At 42.8% G+C, this 27737-nt stretch overlaps 1 protein-coding gene across 8 annotated transcripts in view; it reads right to left on the bottom strand.

Annotated features, from left to right (window-relative positions):
* Positions 1 to 3202: 3202 nt before the first annotated feature.
* Positions 3203 to 27737, bottom strand: part of LOC309364425 (uncharacterized protein C3orf20 homolog) — a 51394-nt gene continuing 26859 nt past the window's right edge. For all 8 annotated transcript variants that reach the window (XM_081901677.1, XM_081901678.1, XM_081901672.1 and 5 more), the window contains 4 exons: positions 26500 to 26607; positions 19983 to 20125; positions 6868 to 6915; positions 3203 to 3436 (listed from right to left, as the gene is read on the bottom strand). In XM_081901677.1, coding sequence (XP_081757803.1) covers positions 3340 to 3436; positions 6868 to 6915; positions 19983 to 20125; positions 26500 to 26607 — 396 coding nt within the window. In that variant the 3' untranslated portion in view covers positions 3203 to 3339. The remainder of the gene's footprint in view (positions 3437 to 6867; positions 6916 to 19982; positions 20126 to 26499; positions 26608 to 27737) is intronic.

Here is a 27737-nt window from a genome sequence, read left to right as displayed (position 1 = left end):
TAAAGAACATTTTGACTTGGTAACAGAACGGTCTTCCTAAGGCGTTAGCTGTGACTGATTCTTTGAGCAACCTCCTGCATATACATTATGTCTCCACAGGCTGAGAAGCTGACCTTTCACTTTCTTCTCTTTGAGGATTTGGATAAGCCTATACAGTGGGACGCAGGTGGCGCTGTGGGTTAAAGCCTCAGTGCCTAGGACTTGCCGATCGAAAGGTCGGCAGTTCGAATCCCTGCGGCGGGGTGCGCTCCCGCTGCTCGGTCCCAGCGCCTGCCAACCTAGCAGTTCGAAAGCACCTCCGGGTGCAAGTAGATAAATAGGGACCGCTTACCAGCGGGAAGGTAAACGGCGTTTCCGTGTGCGGCTCTGGCTCGCCAGATGCAGCTTTGTCACGCTGGCCACGTGACCCGGAAGTGTCTCCGGACAGCGCTGGCCCCTGGCCTCTTAAGTGAGATGGGCGCACAACCCCAGAGTCTGTCAAGACTGGCCCTCACGGGCAGGGGTACCTTTACCTTTACCTTATACAGTGGTACCTCTGGTTGCGGACAGGATCTGTTCTGGGGTGCCGCTTGCACCCTGAAAAGTCCGTAACCAGAGTGGCGCTTCTCTGCATTTGCGAAGCGCGATAGAGGGCTTCTGCGCAAGCGTGAACCGCGCAGTACACTTCTGTGTGTGCGGCAAAACCCGGAAGTAAACACTTCTGGGTTTGCCATGTTCTTAACCTGAAAAAACGCAACATGAAGCGTTCGTAAGAAGAGGTATGACTGTACATGCCTTCTGTGGATTTTAAGGACATTTTCACATAAGGCTTATGTGAAAGCATCTGGGGTGCTATTTGTGTCATGTGGCAGTGTTTTTGACATGAGGCGGTGTGTAGAGAAGAAATTGTATGTACATTTAACCTAGAAGAGGTTTTATAGTCATAGCTGGCATTCTGTGTATGCACTTCCTACATAAGAGCAGCCTGCTGGATCTGGCCAAAGGTCCATCTAGTCCAGCACCCTGTTCTCACAGTGGCCAACCAGATGCCTGTGCAAAACCTGGAAGCAGAACATGAGCACTCTCCTCTCCCGTGGTTTCCAGCAACAAGTATTTGGAAGCATTGTTGCCTCCAACTTTGAAGTCATCATAGCTAGTAGCCTGCCAGGCCTCGGGGAAACCAACCCCCACAGCAGGGTGCCAGGAACGGTTAAGACAAGGAAAAGTCCTTACCATCTGCTTTTATTAAATATTTACAGAGAGAGGCTTGGGAATGCAGCCTCTTGGAATAATGGTGTTGCCTCAGGTAAATCTCCACCCTTCTCTCCCACTTCCTCATTCACCATCTATTCTACAGGTGGCACTGAAGGCCTTTTGCTTCTGAGTCCTTTTCTCTCCTACTTTTAAGGCTCGCCAGGTTCTGGGAGGGGGGCTCTGGAATGCTTTCTAGTGTCAGCCTGCTGCTCCATGGGAAGGCGGTCTCCACCATTCTTCCTCTGTCCAGTCCCTGACATAGCCTTTGATAGCCCTCTCCTCCATAAATTTGTCTAATCCTCTTTTAAAGCCCTCGGCGTCAGTGGCCATGACTGCCTCCTGGGAGAATGAGTTCCATAGTCTGACTATGCACTGTGTGAAGAAGGCTTTTAAGTGTCCTACATCTTCAAACATTCAGCTTCATTGGATATCCATGAGTTGTAGTGTTATGAGAAAACCTTTCTCTATCCACTTTCTTCACACCATGCATAATTTAATAAACTTCGGTCGTGTCACCTCTTACTCACCTTTTCTCTAAACTAAAAAGTCTCAGCCAATGCAACCTTTCTTCATAGGCTATCAGAACTGTACACAGTACTATTTTCAGTTCCTTTCCTAAAGACCCCAACCTATAATGTGACTTTTTCATGGCAGCCACAAACTACATCAGCATCTTCATTGAGTGATCTACTATGACCCCAAGGCCTCACTCCTGGTCTGTTCCCTCTAGTGCAGACCCCATGAATGTGATGTGAAATTAAGATTTCTTGATCCAACATGCATCACTTTATACTTGTTTTCATTGAATTGCATTTGCCATTTTACTGTTCATTCACTCAGTTTGGAGAACTACTACCAGTTATTGAAGGTCTGGTGTAGCCAATACGATTCCAAGATTAGGAAGAGCTTTCTGGTGGTGGTAATTGTTTGACAGTGGAACAGACTGCATCAGAAGGTGGTGGTCGCTCCTTCATTGGAGGTTTATAAACAGAGGCTGGATGGGCATCTTTCAGGGATTCTTCAGGTGTGGTTAATGCATTTCTGGGGCTGGACTAATGACCATTTTGGGTCCCTTCCAACTCTACAATTCTATGATTCTATGGTTGCAGCTCCAGGCTGAAAGGCACCTGACCTAGTCTCACTCATGACTCTCAAGGGTTTTCAGAAGCTCTGGCCTCCCAATGATGCTTCCACCCACTTGATAAACATGTTAGTTTTAATATAATGCAGGAAAGAGGTGATAGGCAACTGAGAAGTTTACAGACATATGACAATTCTACTCCATGCTGTTGTGTTTCCACAGGAATCCTTCTGTCGTTTCTCGAATGAAGCAGTGTTGGCTCTAATGTGAAATTGGCACAGCTTATTCTCATTTGCCATCCGAGAGCCACAGGCATGTGGAACATTCAGAGCAGAATTGAGTGATATTTTTCCCCCTAAATTGTAACATTTTAGGCTGTGACAGGGAAGGTGGTGGAGGGGAGCTCATGTCTGAATGCTTGGGGGGGGGGAGGAGAGGGACCCTCATGGCACACAGCAGAATAGCATGTGGGGGAGGATACTAACACTGATATCTTCTTGTGAAAATGAATACCGGACCCTAAATTTTAGCTGGGCCAAGTCCACACTATTGTAGTTCCTTGTTCCTCACATGTAAATGGAAAACTAAGAAGGTAAATTCACTTCTAGCTAACATTAAAACTGATATCTCACTTTCCTGGTTTTGGCTCATCTTCTCCATTCCCTTGTCATCCTGAGGAACCCGCCCTCCTGTCTTACATATTCCAAATTTGGATGATACCACTCTGACTTTGCTTCCATTTCAAAATGTTAGGACTTTGGTACCCCGGGAAACCAGACATTTGATGCAAATGATTACTACAAGAACTCTCACTGCATGTTTGGAGAAGTGATTTCCATATGTTTTAGAAAAGCAACCTTCTATATGGAATGAAAGAAACCAAGGCTGCCATTGTGGGCTCTTTCTTCATAATGAATAAAATATAGTTAGCTGCATCTATATGGGTACATTAAGTGTGTGTGATACTATATATCTCTATATACACAATGTCAACAACAATAAAAAATATTTCCAGTCTCAGTATGCTATTTCTTTGATTTTTTCTTTCCACGTTTTGACTTCTCTGTCTCTTTCTGCTGCTCGCGAACGGGCTCTTCCAGAGGCAAAGGCTCACTATAAAAACTATATAGAGGGGAAAAGAAAGGGAGAAGTTTGCAGTGTGAGTTGTATCATAAGGCCAACTGAAAACCACACACAATGGGAACCATAATCATCTTGCAGGTGGTGTTAGGTGTTAAGCGTCATGTTGCAACATTCATGATAAGCTTGTGAACTCTGGTTTCTATTTCAAGGCAATATAATATATCAATCTGGCAGCATGTTCCGAATGCCACTATGGTGAATTCACATGCGCTTCACTGTGTGATCATTCCATCACTGTGCAAAGGTTCTGTTCTAATGCAGCTGTGTTAATGGTAAGAGACTGATAAAAGAGCATTAATACAGCAGACCCAATGTGTTTTTAGCCAAAAACTTGTTGCAGCAGCATTACAAACCAGAATCCTGCATATTTATCATGTCTGCCAACACTTCATTCAGGTATGGAATATAGAACATAATTTGGCATCTTGAGGATATCGGGTAGTATGCAATACTAGTCCTACTCAAGAGTAGACACATTGAAGTTAATGGACACGACTAAGGTCACATTCACACCATACAGCTGAAGCATTATAGGTTCAAAAATTTCAGTGGGTCTACTCTGAGGTGGACTAGCTGACTACAACCAATCAAACTGATCTTTTAAAAAGTAAGTTCCTGGCAGAGAAAGAACAGAAATGTGCAAGCAATGATTGGTGAAGGTTAAAACAATGGAACCTCAGTGGGTTGGATTTCTGTTAACAAGCAAGTAAAATAATAATGCCCTGAAGCCCATAGCTGCACTATTCTGCAGTCGTCGTCCCCCTGCTCTACTCTACTTCATATTATTCTTTCCTGTTTGCACTCTGACAGCCGTCTTGTAAAGAAAAAAGGAAACCTGTCTTGAAAGCAGAATACATTATGCAAAGTATATACAGTATATGTAAATTTAATTTGCATAATTTATTAAGGATGCATAATACGGTTTTTGCTAGGCTGTGGTATATAAGTCTTTAAATAACTCTAGTAAGACATCCAATTCAGAAGAAATTCTGCAAATTTAGGCTCAGTCCCATACATTAACCTGTGACTCCCATGCTCTTATTTTAGAATATCTCACATCCTAACCATGTTTACTCTGAAGTAAGTCCCATTGCAATCAATGGGACTTACTCCCAAGTAAATGTGTGGGGATTGCAGCCTTGGCAGATGTAAGAGAATGTAATGAGCTAACCTATGCTGAATCAAACTCTAATGTTTATTTAAACCACCAACATCAATTCTGGTGGCAAGTATCACAGGCAGCGTTTCTCAGGCTGAGATCTTTTAACTGGAAATTTCAGGGACTGAATGTGAGCCTTCATATATACAGAGAATGTGCTCTGATATTAAGCTTGCTTCCTCCAAAAGAAGCACAGGAAACCTGCCTCCAGATATTTTTGACCAAAGATCCCTTCAGGCCTGACTGTTGGCAGTATTAGTTGTGGCTGAAGGGGGTTGGAATCCAACAGCTTTTGGGAGGCTGCAAGGTTCCCATGTCTGGTTTAGAGCATCATAATTGCTTTGCATATCAGGCTAAAGTCAGCATCTTCAAGTTTTTAAACATGACCTGATGGGTACATTCAGCACCAAACCCATGTCCTAGTAATGGGAAGTGGCCTTTTAGACTCTCTGCATCAATTTTATTTATGTCAGAGGCGGATTTAGAGGAGTGTGACTGGTTCAGTCACACCGTGCGCCTCAGAGGCACTGCCGGGGACGCCACAACTATGCTTTAGAATAGAATACGAGAAGGACGCTGAACTTTGGTGTTGGACAGGGCACCGCTGAAATTTGAGACCCCAAGATCTGCCACTGTTTATGTACTACATTTTAATTTTGGGGAAAAAATACAAAGCAGATTATACTAAGATGGGACAGGTAGAGCTTTAGATTCTGGGTTTTGTTTTTAAAGGTAGATTCCAAAGCCTGTAGAGAGACAGTGACAGGCCCAACTAAACTTCATGCCTGATCGGGGACTTGAATGTGGGTGTCCCTGGTCTAAGTGCAACATGGCAGCTGCCACACTATGTGGTCTCTCATTCAATCCTTTTGTACCTTCAAAGGATGCTTTAATTGCCTCTAGTGTTTTACAGACATGCCCCAGCGTAAAACAGTTACTGCATCACAGGAAAAAGACACGGGAAAGACTCCATACTCTCACTCCCATTCTGTCATTGAGGATTACTCTTCTGCAGAATCTCAACAAACCTCACCTTTTACCAGGTAAAGTGAAATGGCTACAGGGGTGGAATTAGCATAGCCTAAATGAAATTAGCATGCTCCTGACAAGCTGAGAATTTCAGATGTGTCCTAACGATAAACTGTAAAGCTGTCAAAGCAGTCAGGTACAGTTTAGTCGAGGAAATGAGCCCATTAACTTGGCATCCTTGTTAGGAGTTTGCTTATAAGCGTATCCTGGGTTGGTATAACTGTCCCCCCATAAAAAAAACACACCAGCCAATAATCATCATATAGAGCTATGAGAATCTACAAACTTAGAAATCTCTCTGACAGTGAGCAATTAACAAGGGATTAGCTCACAAGTTATGACATCCACATAAGTAACAGTTTCCCACTTCCTGATTCAGGAAGCCATCATGGATTATTGCCCCCTGTCATATCAGCCTGTCGCTCAACAGCAGGAACTCTGAGCAAGTTAGCCATTGGCTAAATTGCTCAAAATGTGAATTCACCATAAGTTGGACAAAAACTGGGCACTGAGATACGATGGCAGGAAATCAGTTAGTCAGATGATCACCCTGGGTGCTTCCAAACAGTGACAAAAGTAACGTAAATACATTGGCGCGGGGGGGGGGGTAATGGTATGCTAACACTAGCTCTGTTCTGTGGTTATTGCAGCTTTATCTTGTTTCCATGTGGGAAAGCAGCAAAGAAAGGACCAAAAAGGGAAATGGAAACTGTCAGATCAATAATTATTTGAGCAAAGGTTGTGATTTTACTGGATACTAGGGATGACCAGTAACAGGAAGAGGGTGCTGAAGCCTCCCAGCCTCCCAGTCCTTCTCTTAATACCAGGTTTTTAAAAACAAGAAAAGGTGTGCCAGTCTTGAAAGGGGGTGCTTTGGGGAGGGAGCAGTGTTGACACAACTTGCTTTTAGGTGCCAGGTGCAGCATTTAGTGGCCACCATCTTCTTTCCCCAAAATACCTCTGGCTCCCTGTATAGCTTCACAGCCAGCATAGCTTTGCATGGGACCCAGTGGCATTGAGGGTGGCGGATGGCAGTCATTGCAGCTGTGCCAGGCCTGCCCTTCTCCTCTGAGTGCTGAACCCTTGCAACTTGACAAAATGATTAACAATAAAATGCTCCTAGCATCAGTCACCCCAGCATTTGCCCCACCATGCCAGGTTCTGATGTCGGGCTTGGTTTTTATTATCATAGCCCCAAATCCCACCATTTAAAAACACAAACCTTTCCAAGGCAGGGACAGAGACCTTCTTTGGATCTTCGAAAGTGGGACTGGCAGGAGAAATGAAAGAAGTTTGTGTCAATAAACACATGTAGGTATTCTGCACCACCTCTTATGCACATTTTTAATAGAAAGTTTGAATTTCTTCTCTTTTTTAATCTTAAGCCAATGTTGCAAATGTCTGCCCATCTGGTGTCAGTTGTGAATTCCTCCTGGTTAACCAATTACTCACTCCATTGCTTTGAGGCCCATATATACACACATGTCCGGAGGAGGAAAGTAAAGTTTCTGAGGGCTAACCACAAAAAAAGGATTAAGCTATTTTAGACTGTGTATGTATAATACATGCCAAAACCATTTTATGAAATAAATTGGATTTAATGACTCAATTACTTCTTCATGACAAGTTCCACTTCCCTATTACTAGTTGCAATTATTATTTACTACATTTTTATTTTTGTTTATTAAATTTATATACTGCTCTTCATCCAAGATGGTTTACAGTATTAAAAAAAATACGCTGCCTTTTGTGTATAACAAACAAGCAAGCAAACAAACAAACTAATACACACACACCGTTTAAAAAATCATAGATTGTTTACTTAATCAAAGGCCTTGGAGAATAAGACTGTTTTCACTTGGTGTCTGAAGATATGTAATGAAGACACCAGGCAAGCGTGCCTGGGGAGAGCATTCCACAAATAGGGAGCCCCTGCAGAGGAGGCCCTGTTTATCCCACCCTTGCCCCAAGGAAATCAGGGTGGCATACATTTTCTTGCTTTTTCATCTCAGAAACCCTATATGGTAGCTTAGGCTGAGAGTAGGTGACTAACACAAGTTTACTCAATGAGTTTCATCGAGATTTGAACTCTGAGAGTCCAACACTCTCACCACAAAATGACATTGACTCTCTTTTTAAATGGCAGGCATATGCAACTTGCAGACCTATCATGTGTGCCTTAATCAACTTGTTTGGCACCACACCTGGGACTATACAAACTATGGAAGTTGTTAAGCACCTGCATGCCACAAAAGGGAAAGCTGGTGTGTTGTGTCCAGCTTGCTGGGTCTCCAGTTTTGCAGGCCTGATTTAATGCTTGCTGCTCTCAGTTGACAAAGTCATTGTCAGGGATATCAAGACATGAGATCAATTTCATCACCTGACCCACCCAGAACTACCCCAGTGTCACAAGTAAAGGGAGAAAGATCAGAAGATCTTCCACTCAAAAGGAAGTGTTGCATAAATCTCATGAATGCAGATGAGTAATAATCTTAAGAGGTTTCTCGTGTTTGGGGGCACAGGAATCCTGTAACTGATTCAGCAAATGTGAGTCAAGTTGATTCCACCAATATTGCAATCAATGCTTCAGACTGGTTTAAGGCACCACGTACAAAGGTAAGAGGTACAAAAAGCTAGCCTACAATGAGATACATGTACCTCTGCAAACATCGCTTATTAACTGCTAAGGTCTATGGAGAAATGGAAGAACTTTAGAACATGCAAGCTACGGCTTGTTCACTTAATTATTCACTTGTTCACTTAATTATTATTTCTTAATTTGAGAATTCAATCAACACAAGAAGCAGGAAACAGATGCACATACTGTACTGATTAGTTGGTGATGATGGATGGGGAAAAGTCATTGCTATTCCTCCCCCTGGGAGGAGTCAGAAGCTTGTACCTCCCGTTATACATCTCGAGCTTTTCTAAACAGGCCTGCCCAACACTCTGAAACCCCCTGCCCCTAAAATTAGCACTCTGCTACAGTCTGAACCACCATGATAGTGTACATACACCAGCTGCTATTAGACTTGGACCGTCCAAGTTCTTAAGCAGTGTACTGCTTGGAAAGTAGGTTTTTTTTCTAAAGTACAGTACCATATTTTTTCATGTATAACATGGTCCCATGTATTTGGGGGGACTCCAAATTAAGAAAATGGGGGGAGATTGCCCAGAGTTGCTGAGCTTTGTTTGGGAAGGATTGCCCACGGTTATTGAGCTTTTTTTAGGGGGGATTGCCAGAAATCACTCACCTGCCTGACCTACGCTGCTGTTCCCTCACCGGCAGAAGCCACCAATTGCCCACCCAATTGCTGCAGTGACAGCCAATCAACACCAGCCCTTGCTGCAGCCACCAATAACATGCCCAATGGCCGCTGACAATCTCTGGCTCATGGCAGCAACCAATCCCACGTCCCCCCTATGCACTATCCGTGTATAAGACGACTCACAATTTTTAACATAATTTTTAAATTAAAAAAATACCTTGTCTTATACACAGAAAAATACGATAGGTTTTATCTTAAACAATTGCAAACACAGTAAAAAAAGAGTTCACTTGTAATATGATATATTACATCAGTGGTTCAGTGCTCATTTCTTCTCCTTCCAAAATAGATCTGATCTTGAACAATTGCAAACACAGTAATAAAGGGTCCACTTGTGATATACCAGTGGTTCAGTGCTCAGATGTCATTCCGGTAATTAGACATTTTGTCACTAAAGAGCTTAGTCATTGAGCTTTGTGGTAAATAATATACAAGAAAAGACAATAGTTAAATGATTTAAAGCAGGGGTTATATCTGCCCCCATCTGCATGTTTCCATCAAGAGGAGCATAGAAAGAGGACAATGTTAAACCTCCTAGGAGGTTTAACAAACTGAAGGACATTATTTATGGGCTGCCCAGAAGCTTCTGGTTGGCCACTGTGGAAAATGGGATGCTGGTCTAGTTGGACTTTTGGACCAGGCCATCCTGGAAAAGTAGTGGGTAGGTTCAGTCTATCTGGGCCCATCCTGAAAGGAAGAGACCATAGCTTTGCAGGCAGAATATCCTAGTTCAATCCTCAACATTTCCAGGTAGTCTGGAATAGACTCTCTGGAGCTCTCTAAAGGGTAGTAGGCAGTAAGCAGCTGGATGGACCATTGGGCAGCCTCAGTATAATCTCTGCCAAAGCTAAACTGGAAGTAGTAATAGACAGAGACTGCCAGATTCAAAAGATGACACCTCTCCTGTATAGCTAAAGAACCTACAATATGCAAATTTTATTCGGCACCAGCTACTTCCATCATAGAGCAGTAATGATGGCAGAAGGCATGGTGGCTGACATCCTTCCTTGTATGCAGTTATGAAGATGGTATTGCCTGCATTTAATCCGGTTAATTTGTATTTAATCTTCCACTGATTCATGGAAGATCTTGAAGCCTCTCATAACTACCTGCACTTTAGGAAAGCTCCTCTTAGACTTTGGTCCTCACAGCTAAAGTCACATACCCAACAGAATCCACACGTTTTAAAGAGAGAAAGATTACAGCAATGACTCATGTTTTCTTTTGAACTTGTGCTCCTTTGCTTGCAAGTTGTCTACCAAATAAAGGCAAGGGATTGCATCTTGATCTAAAGGGACACCATTAATTTCTTTTTTCTTATCCCTGCACAAAGTCTGAGAAAGATTCCGTTTACAATTGGGTTAAATAAGAACCAGCAGAAATCCCAGGAGGGTCAGCAAAGTAATTCACTCCTGTGACCCATCCTTCTCTGAAGCCTGGGGCCTTGGTGTACAAAAGAAAATGTCTATTGCAAAAGGCTAGTTCTACCGATGTTTAGTTTAAGTGGGGTTATGGGTACAGAGGCAATAATTTATGGCGCTAAAGAGATAGGTCTTTTAATTTTGAGAGAGGAGGTGAAACAGAAATATATTTTGGCAAAGATTCATCTTTATGTTACTCTAATATGTTAACTTAGCTCATCGCTTTAACAGGGCCAGTCTGAAGACCAGTGATAGAGGAACAAAGAAAGCTATTAGCACCAAAATGAATTGGATATTCCAAATTTACCCATTTATTTATTTGTATTGTGACCTGGATCTGTAAGAAGGTAGAGATGCTATACTTCAGTGCTTGCCAGGACTCCACATCTCTAATCTGTTTAATTTAATATATGTCACCACCTTTGTTTTACATTTTTTTTTCTGGCTTTTCACAAGTTCGTCTTTTATTACAGGGCACCCAATGTGCACCATACACATCTGAATGCCGCACACAGAAGTGAGCCACAGCTAGATTTGCAGTCACTAAACACCTGTAACAGACTTTGAAGGTATTCGAACTCAGGATGAAAGGAAGGAATGTGCTAAGAGGAAGGCATGCTTGGCAAACCCTCACCATAATCAACTCCTGCCAGGAAACCAATGTCCCCATGGTGGAAGGACGTGTGGATCCAGAATTGGCCTCCACAGTCATCTATGGACACACCGTTATGACCGTGTTCATGGAAAACAAATGAATGATTGCCCAAGAAGAAGAAGAAGAAGAAGATCGACTCTTCCATCCAGCATTACTTGTAAGTTTTCCCTAGCAATTCTTCTATAATCAGGGACATTAGTTTTCTGCAAGTCACCAATAAAAATTCTCCAACCAATTTTTTAATGCTTGATATGAACAGAATGAATTACGCTACTGGTTTGGGATCATCTGATTTAAATAGGAGCCCGATGCTTAATCTAACCTGATGGATTTGCTCAATATTCCACTGGGAACAAGGTTCCACGATTCATAGTATAAAAGCAGTGGTGACTAAAGTTCCTGGATTCTGAATTTCTGTTGTACTTGTAACAGCTGTACTGGGAAGGAAGTTCCATAGGACAGTATTAGTTGAAAGGTACATTAGAGGGGCAGTGGAAATAAAGCTTATAAAAATAGGACTGCTGAAACAAGTGAGTCAACCCAGTACCCATGAACCTTAGCAATTTCCCTAACTACCTTTTTTTACAGCTCTTACTTTCTCTTTATACCGCTTCTCACCTCAAGATAAGGCAGTGTGGCTTTACAAGAAAATTAATTTTGAAATGGTAAAAGCAATAGGGAAAAATTCTTTATAGCAAACTGGGGTGATGGCTCTACATAACGAAGTGCTCAGCAGAGCCCATTAAAAGGCCCACCTGCACACAGATCTCTTGCTAAGCCTGAAAGTTGGCTCACAATTCTCTTATATTAGCTCCATCATTTTTCATTCTCAAATATTTTTTGGTGGAGAGATACATTTAAACCATAAACTTGACTGCTTGCTCAAGCCCAGCAGATTACAGCTGTAAGGCAGCTACTAGAAAACAGCTAACAGGGATCATATATATCCAAAGTACATCACTGAATAGAGTGATATAGTTGTATTGGCAGCAAAACAGGCTCATATAAATGTGCATCAACCGGTAGCAATTTAATGAGCGAGGGACCATTCCCAGTTGAGTTGGGTGAAATCTTTGAGGTCTGGAAAGCTGCATGTACACTGCACACACACACACACACACACACACACACACACACACACTGCTTCTCCATCCCGAATCCACCTCTTGAAGCTGCCTCTTGGACTTTTGTTAGATGTATATTCACACAGCGTGTTTTTCCACCCTGAGATATGATTCTGAAATTGTATTTTGGTATTTCTATAGCTCTCCCTCTTTCTTAAAAAAGAATAAAATCAGATTCTAGTGCAATTGATTTCCCAAGCCCTTGGGAAAAAGTGAGCTAGAAAATCCAGCTAAGTAAATACCATTGCTTGAAAGGTTTAGTGATGGAGTGATAAAGTGTGGCTAAGAAATGAGTGCCATAATGAAAAGATTAACCCTCTCTGGTTTTTTCAAAGGATATTTGAAAAGCCTAGGACCACAGTCCTTTCAATTTATTTCAGTGTCAGAAATAATGATGGGCTGGTGATCCTATACGCGGAACCTCTCCTCTGGACCAACTCTGTCACATATACAGCACTGAAAGGACATGAATAGTCCAGCTCCTCTCCCCACCTACACTAGAGATGCAATCTGACTGCATCATATGTGGGCTGAGATGGGAGCATCAGGGCAACAGCATCAGAGGAAGTCAATACCTGAGGTTGTGGGCTTGAGTCCTAGCACTGGTGCAGGAGGAATAATAAACTGTGCCTTCACAGTGCTGCCAAGATCTTGGTGCAGAATCTCCCACTAGCAACTCAGAGTACAGGTCTCAAGTGCTGCTCTTTATTTCGAAGGGATGGAGGGGGTTCATGCTGGGGAACTCCACAAAAGCAATATATGTCAAGGGCCATTTGTAAAAACTTCCAAACAGGCAGCAGCAAAGGTTCAAACGCCTTGGGATCTGGACATGATTTACAGGCCATTTCCTTGTTTCTTCCATTACTTGATTTAATTCAAAAATCATTTTAACTATTAGCAAAGTTCCAGTGTGTGTCACCATGCTCAATTATTCACAGCAATGAACAGAGACGTTGACCAACTGCACAAGCGTGAATGCAATTTAGGAATGGGGACTTGTGGCTCCCCGATAATTTATTACGGCCGATTATGCAGACCAGGAGAAAGGCAGGGGCTTACTTACAATAAATGTGCAATCCACAATCCATCACAAACTGAAAGACACACTGAATACCCAGGTTCCTTAGCCTCCTCTGGATTTAAGGCCTTATTAGCAAGGCAATTTTGTTCTTGTTACATTCTGCTGTCCGGGATGCTTAAGACAGCCAAATGCATTACACATCTTCCTATTGGACCGTACGGACATACAGAAGCCTGGGCATTAGCAGACCCAGGAGGCACATTCAGCCTCCATTACAACATTTGTTCATAGTCCACAGCTATCAAAGTTAATCTTGAGCAGATTTCTAACTGTTTCGCTTGCAGAAAACAAAATGTAAGGAAAAAGCAGAGGGGCATCTCATAGGACACTCAAATGCACATTCTCCAAATTGCTACATTTGCAGCACATTTCTAAAGGGAGTATGCTGCAATGATAGAAGTGGATAAAATTATGCATGGTGTGAAGAAAGTGGTTAGAGAAATGTTTTTCTCCCTCTCGGGAGCATCTATTGAATATGAATGTTGGAAGATTCAGGACAGACCTTTTCATAGTCAAACTATGGAACTCACTCCCAAAGGAAGCAATGATTGCCACCAACACGGATGGCTTCAGAAGAGGATTAGACAAACTCATGGAGGATGAGGCTATCTATAGCTTCTGACTCTGGTGACTATGTTCTACCTCCACTGTTGTGCTCAGGTCCTCTTTGTGGGCTTCACATAGGCGTGTGATTGGCCACAATGAGAGGATGATGCTGGAAAAGATGAGTCACTGGCCTGCTCCTCTTATGTTCCTATGATATAGCAGATGCTAAGCCTGGTGACACCAGGCAGCATTGCAGGGCAGCTGCCAACAACCTTGCACCACCTCCCTGCCGCTCTCCTCACCTTGCTAGCCATGCCACAGCTTCTGCTTCCTCCACCCATGGCACTGGTTTTGTTACTACAGTTTCCTCTCCTTGTCCACTGCGGGTGGGGCTGTCCCACCCTGCTTGTCTTTCCACCAGTAGCAGACATAGGACAGAGGATGGGAGGGCAAGAGGAGCCAGAGCTGTCCATCCTGAGGGCCCATGCCAACCTGGAGCTGGCCCAGACAAAGACCATGTGACAATCACAGAGCCAAGGCAATGGGTACAGTTTTGTCTCACCATGTCAGTCAAGAAAGTAATTAGTCAGGAGGTAGCTGCCCACATCCTGCATGTTGTATTCTTACAGGGAATTAACTGTGCACTGTTCACTTAAGTGCAAACAAAACTCTTCCTTCTTTCACTTCCCTTGGACTAGCAGAAACTTTGCAGAATTAACAGACCTATCAGGGTGCTCTATCTAACCCTGTTGTTTAACTTGTATATATAACTTGCATGGAGTCTGAACCAGCAATCAAGGTTCAACATATAACACATCGTGCTCCACTTGTCCCACTCCTGCTCCTCTGCCCCTCTTCCAGCTGCTGCCACCAATTCACCACTTGTCTGCTCCAGTTAGTGACTTTTTTAACACTAGAAGACAGGAATGGGGAGAATTTGTGTTCCAATTCACATGTAAAGGGGGAAATCTCCCTAACTCACTGTTCCCCAAACAATATGCAAATCATAATCTACTCTTCTTTGAAATTTGCAGTGGAGTTCCCCAGTCAGTAATGTTTATAAAAGATGAATTCACTAGGGTAAAATGTGCATTAAAATGCATATAAGTGAAAATAACATTAAAATGCATCATGTTAGAGGGAAATGCTTTGAAAGAATATGTGGATTAGGATAAATCCACTGGTGAATTTTCATGAGGGTTTAAAATTGCAAACAGATATGGAAATATGGAGAACTGAATTTAAGGTTGGAAACATGAGAAACAGAGATAAACCAATATTGACAGGTTTGTCTATCCCTACTAGAGGGCCATGTGTGCAACCCCCATAGCTCTGCATTTAATGCACAGCAGTACTATGATGACTGCATGGATGAGACTCTCTTGTGTTAAAGAGCAGTTTCTGCACTCTCACTCTTCACTTTGTGGTACAGAGGTCTGGCGCATGAATCATGAGCCAGGTGGAATCCTGAACAGATACAGGAACACTCCCAAGTGCAACATTTTGTTGCTGATCTCACTTGTTTTGCCTGTTTGCCTTTTGATGGAGTGTTTTGTGTGTAACGTCCTCTCGCTTCTATGAACTGCCTTGTTTTAACAAGAAATATATTGATTATTCACTATAAACACTTCTGAGCAGAGGACAGAATGTGGTATGTGTGCGTGTTTTTAAAAATGGTGCTCCTTGTAACAAATTCAGCTACCTTCAACTTTTCCTGAAAGCCAGTGCCAGAGTTTTGTCTTGCTGACCTTTGAGCAACAGACTTTCCTTTCTGCTGCTTTCTAGCATTCCTTTGCTATGTCAAATGCATCCTATTTGACAGGCCATCAGACTGCTTTCCTGCTCCCAACCCCAGGCAGTTCATAGTGGCAGGCACAAAAAGGAACACAGCTGCTATGTTTTCATAGATCTGTGAGTCATTGGTTGGACTCAGATCATTGCCCTGCTTAGGGTAAGCTGTACAATAATAAATAGCATCAACTCAACAATATCTGCAAGTTGCTAACTTGTTGGCCTTACTCTCACTCCTCTTAGTTTCCGGACATGATCATTTGACTGTTGTTGGGTTTTTTTTTAATGCAACTCCTCTCATTGACTGTTCACACACCTGCAGTTATTTTTGACCTTCAACTCAACAAAAGTGTTAATTGCCAAAATAGGTTTGGCAAGAATTAAAGTTAAGTCATTCTCATCATGTGCTATTGCTCCCCCACTGCCAGCTCTTCCACATTAATGCCTATACGAAAGAGGAAAGTGCAGTTGGCCATAGCCTTCCCCATTTTCATATCTTTGCCCAAATGGCCGCCAGTTGTTCCTTATCCATTGATCTTCCTCTCCACTTGTTAATATTTGTGATCCTCTCTAATTTACACCCAGCTAATTGACTTCCTGGACTCCAGTCCATATACATGTCTACTCTCCCTGAAGCTGGTTTCTCATTCCCCCCCCCATGGGTGCTGCATGGGTGGTATCAGTGGCACTGGTCTAAAGGGTCACTCAGTAGAGCATGAAACTATTAATCTAAGGGCCATGGGTTCAAGCCCCACATTGGGCAAAAGATTCCTGCATTGCAGGGGTTTGGACTAGGTGATCCTCATATTCCCTTCCAACTATGAGTCTATGAACTCCATCCCTTGTCCAGACATCAGGAGTTCTGAATAAGGCTGCAGAAAGGGCTCATTTCAAGCCGGTAGATGAAATACAGTTACGGCACTTTGCTATGAACAGAGAGCAAGTTTTGCTATACTATTGAGCAAAGTGCAATACAGTAGTAGATTCCCTTAGCACTGGCTATCTTGAGATGGATGAGTTGAGAATTTAGACCTGTAATACAAAGGTTTTTTTGGGGGGGGGACTTGGTATGTTACCATTACAGAGTTTCAATAAAAAGAGAGGCTATCGCATGTTTTCTCTATATTACTGAAAGTGCTAGTTCTGATTCAATGTTGCTTGATGATGGCTCTGGTGGTCTTTAGATATCAGATCTCTTAAAATAAGGAATGTCTATAACTACCACCTCTTGGAAAATATTGCCAAGACTTGATAGAAAAATGTGTATATGATATATGAATATATGTGGATCATATGTGGATATATGAATGAGTATAGTCTATATGAATATATTAAATATTGCTGTGCTTCTAGAGATAGGATTAGATTCATTGGTCAGTGATTGTAAAAATTAACCAAGCAAACAAGACCTTGATCCTACATATGTTCATGGAAGAAGTCATGAAGGAAAACATTGCACTGAAAGCACCAAATCCCACTTCCTTTCTTTCGATATTTCGATTATTTTACAGAGAGAACAGATATTTGCAAACAGGGTGAAAATGCTTCCTGACTTCCCCTCTTATCTTTACTTCATTCTTCAGTGTATGTTAGTTAAGATCACAAGCAAGCTCCAGTGACGCATAAAGGGTTTCCTAATCCCTCCAGTTCACACAGAGGCATCTTGTTATCAGCAGGGAATGGATCAGTTCCTAGACTCCACAGCCACAATCCATCAAAACATTAGTCATCATGACTAAATCCCAGTGAAAGTGATGATGGGGTGGACATGACTTAACTTGAGTCCCATTTATTTCAACAGGGCTTAACAATGGGTTGTGCCTGCTTTCTTTAAAGACTCTGAGATGCCTGGCACTGTGTGTATGTGTGCTTCGAAGTACTTCAAAGTAGAGGGAACACAACAGTGGTGCCATATATTTAGGATGTGAAATATCTCACCCTTAGAATTCCTACACACAAAGACAATGAGTTTCTAGCAAAGTCAGAGTCCACAGCCCTTGGTCTAGGAATCTGACACTGCGCTATAGTTTAAATTCCAACAGTAGCTAGTTTATGGGGTGGAGGGAGGAACAGAATGAAGTCATGTTGCTCCCAGATATCAGTGTCGCTCCAGTAATAAGATTCTAGCCTTCTTGAACGTGACTGCGGAGAATACCACAGGAATGAACAGCCATTAGTCACCCCTGGCAAATGGTTTAACAGACTGTAGTGGAGCTGATGCTATATCCATCCATTGAGCACATGCTTTGAATGGACTTTCTTCCTCCAGTCTCCTGAGCTGCTAAAAACAGACTGTAAATCTTGCTCGGCGCTGGAGTTGCTGCTAAAGGCGCCCACATGACATAAAATAATACGCACCAAAGCACAGGACTGGCAGGTAGGGACAGCCTCACATCGCTGATGGATAATCAAGGCCGCGTCACTAGTTCCAGAATAAATTCCAGGGGTGGGGTGGAGAGGCAGTTCAAAATGAATTAAGCACATTTGGGGAACATGTGTCCATTTGATGCATTTGTGTCTTTCGTTCAGTTTCCTCAATTTGGGCTGTCCATAGAGTATAGGACACGCAACTGGAATACAGAGTAGGATGGAGGAGAAGGAAAATACGCAGCACCGCAGAGTCATACAGAGATGGGCTGGGAATAATAGAAAGGAAAGGGAACAAGATGGGGACAGACAGCTCCCCCTCAAACATCAACAACAGACTCTCAAGAGGGCTGCGGGAGCCCCATTCTGCGAACATGCACTGTTTCTTTTGTGCAAGGGAAGTTAGGCTCCAAAGCCACATTACGGATGAAAAGGGGATGAGAAGGCAGAAGGAGTAGAAAGGGAAGATAAGAAAGAAAGGATGGAACTTGTGTTGTAATTCAGTCTGTTACATTGACTCCTACAGGTTTAAGAGATATGTAAGGGGTATGGATGGGCAAATCTCAAATTTATTTTTCTCTCTGCTTATTTTCTCTCTGCTTATTTTCCAAAGGTCCATCAAGTGGCGAACTAGATGCTTTGCAGTGGCAAACTAGATAACTTCAGGAAGCCCACAAGCAGAACCTGAGTGCAATAGAACTCCCCACCACCACCACCTTACAATTCCCGGCACTAGTATTCAAAGGCATAATGCATCCAATTGTGGAGTTATAATGCAACCATCATGGCCATTGGCAGCATTATCTTACACAAATTTGAATTTGTCTAATCCTCTTTTAAAGCCATCCAAGTTGGTGGCCCCTTACTACAGCCCATGGTAGCACTTTCTCCACACTTAATAATCTTATATTCCTCTACATGTACACCTGCTTTGCTTGTTCCATAGGGCTTGCTCATGTTCTTTGCCCCTTTCTGAACATTTTCCAACTTTACAATATCCTTTTGGAGGTGAGGCAACCAGAACTGTACCCAGTATTCAAAGTATGGTCTCACCACAGATTTGTATAATGGCATTATAACACTGCTAGTTCTATTTTCATTTCATTTCCAAGGTCTCATTCCAGGTCAGTCATCACCTGCTTAGGCTTCATTAGTGCACTTGTGAAATAAGGATTTTTTTTGCCCCAATGTGGTACACATGCGTACACTGAACTGCATTTGGCATTTGGGTAAAAAAGAAAATGATGGTGCCCTTTCCTAAGTGATGCAAGTCTATTAACCCAAAAGTTCATTTCTCTCATTCTTAATGGAAACTTCAACAGGCTAAAAAAATTAAAGATTTGGTAATATGCAGATTTATGTAAACATAATGCATTGATTACATTGAATAAGCAACAACAAGTATCCAACTGACTTCCAAGTTCTACTGAAAATAGACTAATTCAAATTAAGAAACCTAAATTATTCATGCCCACTAACTTAATGGGCTAACAAACACCAACTCTGAGAACTAGCTTTGGATACAACTCTAAAAACTTAATCAGTCAACAGGCCTAATGTTAGGAACCTGAAACACAGAAGGAAGAATTTAGCATTCAACCTTTTTCCTTTTTTAAAATTATCCATCTTGTTCATCAGTTGCCAACATGGTACCCCTGGATGTTCTTTAACTACAACTCCCATCATCCCTGACCATTGGCCAAGTTGGCTGAGACTGATGGGAGTTGTAGTCCAAGAACATCCCGTCAGTTGGATTTTTACAATCAAGTGGTTTATAAATTTTATGAAATACATAAATAACATCTGGGTGGTATCCAGTGGCTATCCCTGCTCTATTTATATACTTAGCAGCAAGAACAGCTAACAATGGAGTTTATGGGCACATCGTACTTCTTATAACAGCTCATCTCTGGTCACAGTGCACCAGTTCGTCCAGTTCTTGTTGCAAACACAGACCTCTGCATGACATTGCCTCCCCTGTCCCCATTCCCATCTTCCCCTTCCCTTGGACTTCCTGTTTTACCTAAATTTGAAGCTCTGTGGCAGGAAGTGGCCCATCTTGCAGTCAAGGCAAACTTGGTTGATCTGCTTCAGCAGGTCTTTCTTGCTGAAGCTGTATCCGTTGAAAACACAGCCCCCAAAGACTGGCTTCCCTCCAGCATACATCTGTTGACAAACAGGCAGGAAGGAGGGGAACAAAAATGCTTTGCAATAAAATATATATATAAGCGAGTTGGAAGACTTGGACCAAATGGTTTCCTTTTCCTGTTATGCACAGGAGGCTTAAATGTTTTCATCCAGACATGAAGGGGCTTTGACAGCTCTCTCTCTCTCTCTCTCTCTCTCTCTCTCTCTCTCTCTCTCTCTCTCTCTCTCTCTCTCTCTCTCTCTCCCCCCCCCCCACACACACACACTTCCTGCACATCACTTAACACTCCTGATGTTGAATGAAACATCATTCACTTTGGGAAAGCAGAAACAGTACAGGTCTTACAGCCTGACCACAGAAAGGCTTACTGCAAACCCTTTTTGGCTGCTGTGTCCCTCCAGGCATTGCCTGCTGACCACACCCCTATTCCCCACAAATCACAGGAGGTTACCAGCTCCTTTTTGTGTGTGCCAGATATCAAGACAGCGACATATTTTCACATTTCTGTAGGTGTGTGTGGTTGCAGCAAAGTTCAGTGGCTCGCTCTTGGATATATAGAAGATTAAATTGCCAAAAGTCCTGTATTTTAAAACTATTTGGTGTGTGTTTGTGTGTTGGGGGAACATTATTGCCTGAAAGAACTACAGCAATATTGCTACCACAAGGCAAAGAGTCCACTTCTCTTTTTTAAAGGAGGGTATGTTGTAATTAATTTTAAAATTTATGGTGGGCATGCCTCCCAACTACCTAGGGCCAGTTAAAAAAACTTGTTTTGTTTTTGTAATAGATTCATATACACAAATAAATAATATTTCTATTCAATGTACAGCAATAGCAATATGTAATGTACATATCTGCAGGCAATGTGCTATTGGATAGGGGGCTCTTATTACAAAAGGGTGTCAAAACTATTATGGAACTTGAGCTTTCTGGGCAGCAGGGGAGCACAGAGGAGAAGAAAATTTGTTTGTGCAGCAAAATGTACTTCAGCTTCCAGACTGGAGAGGAGTGTAGCCCTTCAGAGTAAATAAGCTGGCCTTACCTTACTACTAATGCAGTGCAGTAGTTTATTTTATTTTATTTTTAAAAAGAGTACACTGTAAAGGAAAATTCATTGGGCAAGAATAAGATTACAGAATATGGTCATATCATGCTGGATAGAAAAGGTTCAAAAGCAGGTGGAGATCAAAGACAGGACACTGCAAGTGCCTTACTGATGTTCATATGGGGCAAATTAATCCATGATAGGGGAGCAGCAAAAGTAGCCAGGTTGGTGTCCTCCAGATGTTATTGGACTACAACACCCATCATCCCTGGCCACTGGCCTTGCTTACTGGGATTTATAGGAGCTAAAGTCCAACAACATGTGAAGGGCACCACCTTGGCTATCCTTGCTGTTCACTCAGAAGCATCAGCTTTCCTGAGTTCCAAACCAGGCTGAAAATGTTCTCTACATCTCTTGCTATATGTAGGGGGCATATCAGTACTGGTTAAAATGAATGCATGTAGGTTAGGATGGAGCCATGATGCTTTTGCCAGCTCCTCACATCCATTCACTCTATCCCAAATAAACATGTAAAAGGTAAGTGTCCCTAGAATTAAGACGGACAGAGAAGGGTGTGTGCAAGTCACAACACCACTAGGCAGATAAGTGGAACAGCAAGAGAGTGGGCAGTGAGGCTAGGTGGAGTGCTCATGGAGAAGAAGGAGGGGGTGCATTGCAGGGGGTTGGACTAGATTGCCCTTGAGTCCCTTTCAACTCTAAGATTCTATGATTCTAAGTCAGAGCAAGAAAGTCTTGAAGGGCTGACTGGCCAGGAAGGGGTAGGAGAAGATAGGAGAGGATAAGTAGGAGAGGGTAGGAGAGAAGGGGTAGGAGAGGGTAGGAGAGGAAAGAGACGTGGGTGGGAGAGAAAGGGTGGCAGGCCACAGAAACAGGCATATGAGCCAGGAGAGAAGGCAGAATGTGGAGTTGCTCGGGAGAATGAGGTGGGGCCACGGAGAGAACAAGGGATGTGGGTGGAAGGCCTAAGGAGGCAAGGATATGAGATCAGGGAGGTGGGACGGAGGGGCTCGGAAATGGTAAGGGTCCCTGTAGGAAATGGGTGGCTGGCAACCACATGCTCGCCCTGTGTGATTTAGCGTTGCTTCCGTGCAAGGAACAAAGCGTTCATTGTGAAGCCAAAGTTCTTTGGCAGCTGTAAGTTGCAGCCTCTTCTCTTCCCAGCTCTGCCCATTCAGAGCATCAGCAGTTCCCTCTAGTGGGCTACGGCTTCAAGTGCCATAGAAAGCACAGTATTACAGTACTAAGTTTTAAAAGTCACCTTTACGTAGGAAGTAATGAAGTTTCAGGTGGTACTCACTATTTTCCTTTTTAAAAAAACAAACAAATACCCAGCTGGACAGATGGGAGTTGTTGCTGTCATTGATATTTTTTTTTTAATCTTTATTTTAGATTTATGCAGAAATTGTTCAGTTTGGTTGTGTACTTTTCATCAATTTGGCACGTGCTTTATTTTTATGATTATTTTGTTATGTTTGTAATTTTGTAATTTTTTATATGTTGTAAGCTGCCTTGAGTGTGGTTTTACCTTTGGGAAGTGGCATACAAATAAAATGATTGATTGATTGATTGATTGATTGATTGATTGATTGAACTACAGTTCCCAGGATTCTTTGGGATAAACCGTGACTGCTTTAAATGTATGTTACAGATGGGGCCTTAGTCTGCGTATGTAGTCGGCACCCCGTGAATGTCACAGTCATAAGATATCGACAAGGCAGTCTCAAATACACCTGCTGGGCTTGCCCATTTCTATCTAGAGAAGAAAAATAATCTCTATGCACTCATTAATTTACCTCTGTATATTATGGCTGGCAGTGCATAGATGGTCTATGGCCATGGGTTGCAATTTACAATGTCTTTCAGGTTGGAAGAACAAATCTTAGTGTGTTCAACAAATCTTTCCAGCTGATAAAAACACCCCAGATATTACTGTTCTTCTAAGTCATTTTATAATCCGGTTTTTGCCCCCTGTGTGCAGACTAAGATGGCCAAATAAATATTCTATGCTTGATTCTTCATATGGAGTCAGCCTGCAAGAGTACAAGAACCCTTCTATTCTTGTGCTCTTCAATAGGCAATATTTTGATACAAAGAAACAATCCTTGTCAGGATAAAGGCATGGATCTATTTATTTTTACTCATAAAAATATTTATAGGCCACCCCATCACATAAAATATCAGGGCAGTATACAAGTACAATAAAATGTAACATAAAAAAGTTACAAAACAATCATAAAAATAGCTGGTTCATCTTGGAATAGTTTGAACAACTGAACAGACCTGTCAGTATAAAGAGGTCTTCAAGAGATGTCTGAAAGCTAGCCGTGAGGTTGTGTGCTGAATTTCTGCTGGAAGTAGGGCTGCCATATGTCTGGGTTTTCCCAGATATGTCCAGGAATTGGAGTGTCAAAATGGCATCCGGGTGGATTATCGATGAATCAGCAAATATCTAGGGAAACCCAGACATATGACAACTAGGGCAAAAATGCTTTAAAAATCCCTTTCAAGAAAAGCTCAACAACTCCCCCCCCCCAAGAAAATTGGGAATATGGCAAGTCTAGCTAGAAGAGTATTCCTCAACAATGAACTAGTCTGAATTCTAGTTGAAGCTTCTTATGGCTAAAGACCTTTTGGCACCTGAGGTGAACCACAAAATAAGACTCCCTTCCCCACCAGGGAAGAAGGGTTGAGTGAAGATCTGGATCAGGAACAAGGGGCGAGTGAAGATCTACATCAAGGTCTGCTGCCCCCGTGGATCCTGCCGCCTGAGGCGGTCACCTCATCCTGCCTCATGGGTGGGCCAGGTCTGCATGGAGGGCAGCTAACAGTGCTCCTCTGGATTATCTCAGTGATTGAGCTACATTATAAAGGCTCAGGTGGTCCTTAAGGTACCCTGGACCCAACTTGTTCAGGGCTTTGCTTATGAATACAAGTAAGTTGAACCTGGTCTAGTAGCTGACCAGGGTATTTTAGCAGAGATGCCACATGCTGTTGGCCATCTGCCCCTGCCAGCAGTCTTGTTGCTTCCTGCTGCACTTAACTGGAGCTTCTGGACCAGGCCCAAGGATAGCGCCACACAGAGCACAGAGCAGTATTCCCAAGGTTTGCAATGCATAGACTACAGTGGATGCTACCGACTGGGTTTTTAATTGTATTTCAACTCGGTTTTTAAAATTAATTTGTTATCATTTCATTGCTTTATACGGTAGCTTAGTGTTGCGTTTTATTTAATTTTTTGCTTTGCGAGCCACTCAGAGAAGTCATCACGAGACAGCTATATTAATGCAGTAAATAAATAAAATAATCCAAGGGAATGCTCACCAGATGCTGCTGCCTGGCACCCATCCATATTCAGCCAGTTATTATGCAGATTATTTGCACATGTCACATGCAAATATTATGGTTGCAATTCTAAACATATTTGCTTGGAAGTAATAGCATTTGAAGACAGGAGTGCCTGGCGTGCTCTGGTCCATGGGGTCACAAAGAGTCGGACATGACTAAATGATTAAACAACAATAGCATTTACTCCCAAGCAGACATGCATAGGATCTAGCTCTTTTAAAAGGGTCTTGGTTCTTACATTTCTGGTGAACTCAGAGGTAACTAAATTATATTTGGGGTGTAAAGGATAATATACATCTATGAAAAAGTTGAAAAGAGTAGATTAATTATGTCAGTACTAATTATGATCACAACAATATTGTGGAAGAGGGGAGAAAGTTACCTTATTTTCCCACCATTTCTTTTAACTATTTCTTCCCATGTGGATAATCTTGGGTGCCAGCCTTCTGCTGAGATGAATCAAAGTTCTTACCAGTGACCCACACCCCACCTCTGATTCACTTCTACCCCCATTTTTATGCAGTTAAAATATTCTCTCCTGCTATTAGAATCAATGTTGCCTGTACTTCAAAGTGGTATATAATATGATTAACTGCACTGGGACAGAGCAAGGGTGAAGTCAGCCAATAGATTCTTCTGTGCTGAAGGGAATGAATAATATCCTCCAAACCCTTTGAAACTCTGAACTTGACTACCCAGTGTGTTAGACTTCCATGGCCAGCGGTTTACAAGCATTTAATAGAGCACAGAAAGGCTTTCATTATCTGATCTGGTGCCTCTGTCAATGGGTCTAAATAAAAAAACATCTCTCCTTATGTGCTTAAGGCTCCCAAGAAGAGAGCAATATACTGCAGGAATAACTAGAGTGGGAGCCCCAGTCATTCAACACAGTAGCACATTTTCTGCACAAAACATGAGGTTTGGGGGAGTCAACTGAATTCCAAGCTCTATTGCTCACTTGTTGTATATAGACAGATATTAAAACAGATCATGATGCTGAGTTCACAGGTCAGATGATGAGATTAAATCAAGTAGAAAGAGTGCTTTTAAATCTTCTGTTGGAAAAGAAACCAAAGAGAGGAGACAGGTATTTTACAGTGTATTTATAGGGATTGTGAATACACTGCATAATCATTATGTAACTAGGACTACAACCCTAAACATACTAAGGAGTTCTGTGAAAGTCAACCAAGAGTCTCGTCAGCACTGGATATAGTGCACTTCCCCTGCACAGGGCACTGAGCTAAGGAGCCACATAAGCAGCAGCAGCAACTATATTTATATGGGCACCTACTTGTCAGGGAACTGCCATTGGAGCCAGAGGCGGAGGCAAGGCTCCAGAGCGATGCTGGAGAGGGTCCCAGCAGGGAGAGAGGTAGCCCATCTGCTGGGGAAGGAAATCAGCGTAACACCATGGGTGAAGGGGGGCAGATGGGGGAATCGGAGAGAAGGCTCCAGGACTCTTCCCCGGAGACCAGTGGGGAGAGCACGGGTACTCCGCTACCCACACCCTCCCTGCGCAGAAGACTTCCGCGCAGGGAGAGTAGGAGGAGACTTGGCGTCAAAGAACTTCTTTGCTGGAAGAAGTTCAAAAAACGCCCACTGACGGATTCTGCCAGCGACTGAAACAGCCACAAAGTGAAGGGCTGTCCAGATAGAAAGGGTTCAACCAGGTAACCTAGCCAAGAGTGGTGGCAACTTACGCACGAGCAACCCCTATAACCATTACACTACTGAAAAGATCAACTGTCCCAAAAGGAATTACTGTGAAAATAAATATTTGGGGGCCCACCAAATTTTGTCCTTATCCAGGGCACCATATTACCAAAATCCGCCCCTGGTCTAGTGGCACCTTAAAGACTAACAAATTTATAATAGCAAAAGCATTAGTGAACTCCTCAAAAGGTTGTGGGGTCTCATTTATTAGAAGTTTGTGTGTGTGTGTGAATTTTTGCTAGAAGAAAAAGACCAGATACTTACTACCACCATTCCAGGAACAACGGCATGCTTCTGCACCAGCAGAGGAGGATTTTTGTTTAGAGGGCACTCAAGATCATATCTCAGGAAGCGGAATGGATCATGCTTGCACTAGGAATGGAACAAGTGATACTGTCAGTGTATTGGAAAGGTCCTGGGGGTTTCTGTTCTAACCAATCAAATATGTGTAACGTTTCTGATGCTAGGGAGCAGAAACAGTCTAGCACAGGAACTAAATATTGCCAACTCCAGCAGGCAGGCAGATGAAGTGGAGACAATGAGGCCTCTAGCAGACCTCTCTGTTTTCCTTGCATATGAGTAGGGTGTTTTTCATTCTCTTTTCCCACCCACTGTTTGAAAACCTGACTGAAAGCAGGGAGAACCTGTAGCAGAGACTTATTCCAGCCATTGGCAATATAAACTGCTAAGAGACTATGAGAAAGGCTGAGATTATCAGCTTTACCGTAGAGCCCACTGAACCCACATCTCAGCCAGTGTGGTGTAGTGGTTAAGAGCGGTAGTCTCGTAATCTGGGGAACCGGGTTCGCGTCTCCGCTCCTCCACATGCAGCTGCTGGGTGACCTTGGGCTAGTCACACTTCTTTGAAGTCTCTCAGCCCCACTCACCTCACAGAGTGTTTGTTGTGGGGGAGGAAGGGAAAGGAGAATGTTAGCCACTTTGAGACTCCTTAAAGGGAGCGAAATGTGGGATATCAAATCCAAACTCTTCTTCTTCTTCTTCTCTTCCCCAAGGACTGATTTGCCATACATTGCTTCCTTCATTCCAAAGTCACCAAAGCCAGTTTAAGACTGATATCTATCTACTGCAGGCACCTCAACTGTTGCCGTGCCCTGGTAGCTTAAACTGAGGCAAAGTCCAAAAGCAACAGTGCTCTAAGGAGTACCAGGCTTCTGAATCTAGCCTCCATTTTGATTTCTCACAATGTGCTGATGTAGCGTTAATGTGGCACATTGTGGGGAATTAAAATGGCAGCAAGATCCAACCATTGTGTACTGGTCAAACAAACATTTTAAGGCGACTCCAGGGCAGACATCAGCAATGAGCCCTGCTGAGATGCTGTGGTCCTGGCAACTGCCCATGGATGACAGATACTGGCACAGGCCCTGAAAATGAATGTGTTGAAAAACAATATCACAGCCTGGAGGGATCATTGTGGGGAGGGAAAATGTTGTCACTGGAGTTCCTGTGCCTGTAACAAAATATAAATCCCTCTAACCTCT

This window comes from Podarcis melisellensis (genome assembly GCF_964234715.1).
Source record: "Podarcis melisellensis genome assembly, chromosome: 2".
In the NCBI taxonomy this organism is placed as follows: Eukaryota; Metazoa; Chordata; class Lepidosauria; order Squamata; family Lacertidae; genus Podarcis; species Podarcis melisellensis.
The sequence above is the reverse complement of the archived record's forward strand: the minus strand, read 5'-3'. Positions and strand labels throughout refer to the sequence as shown.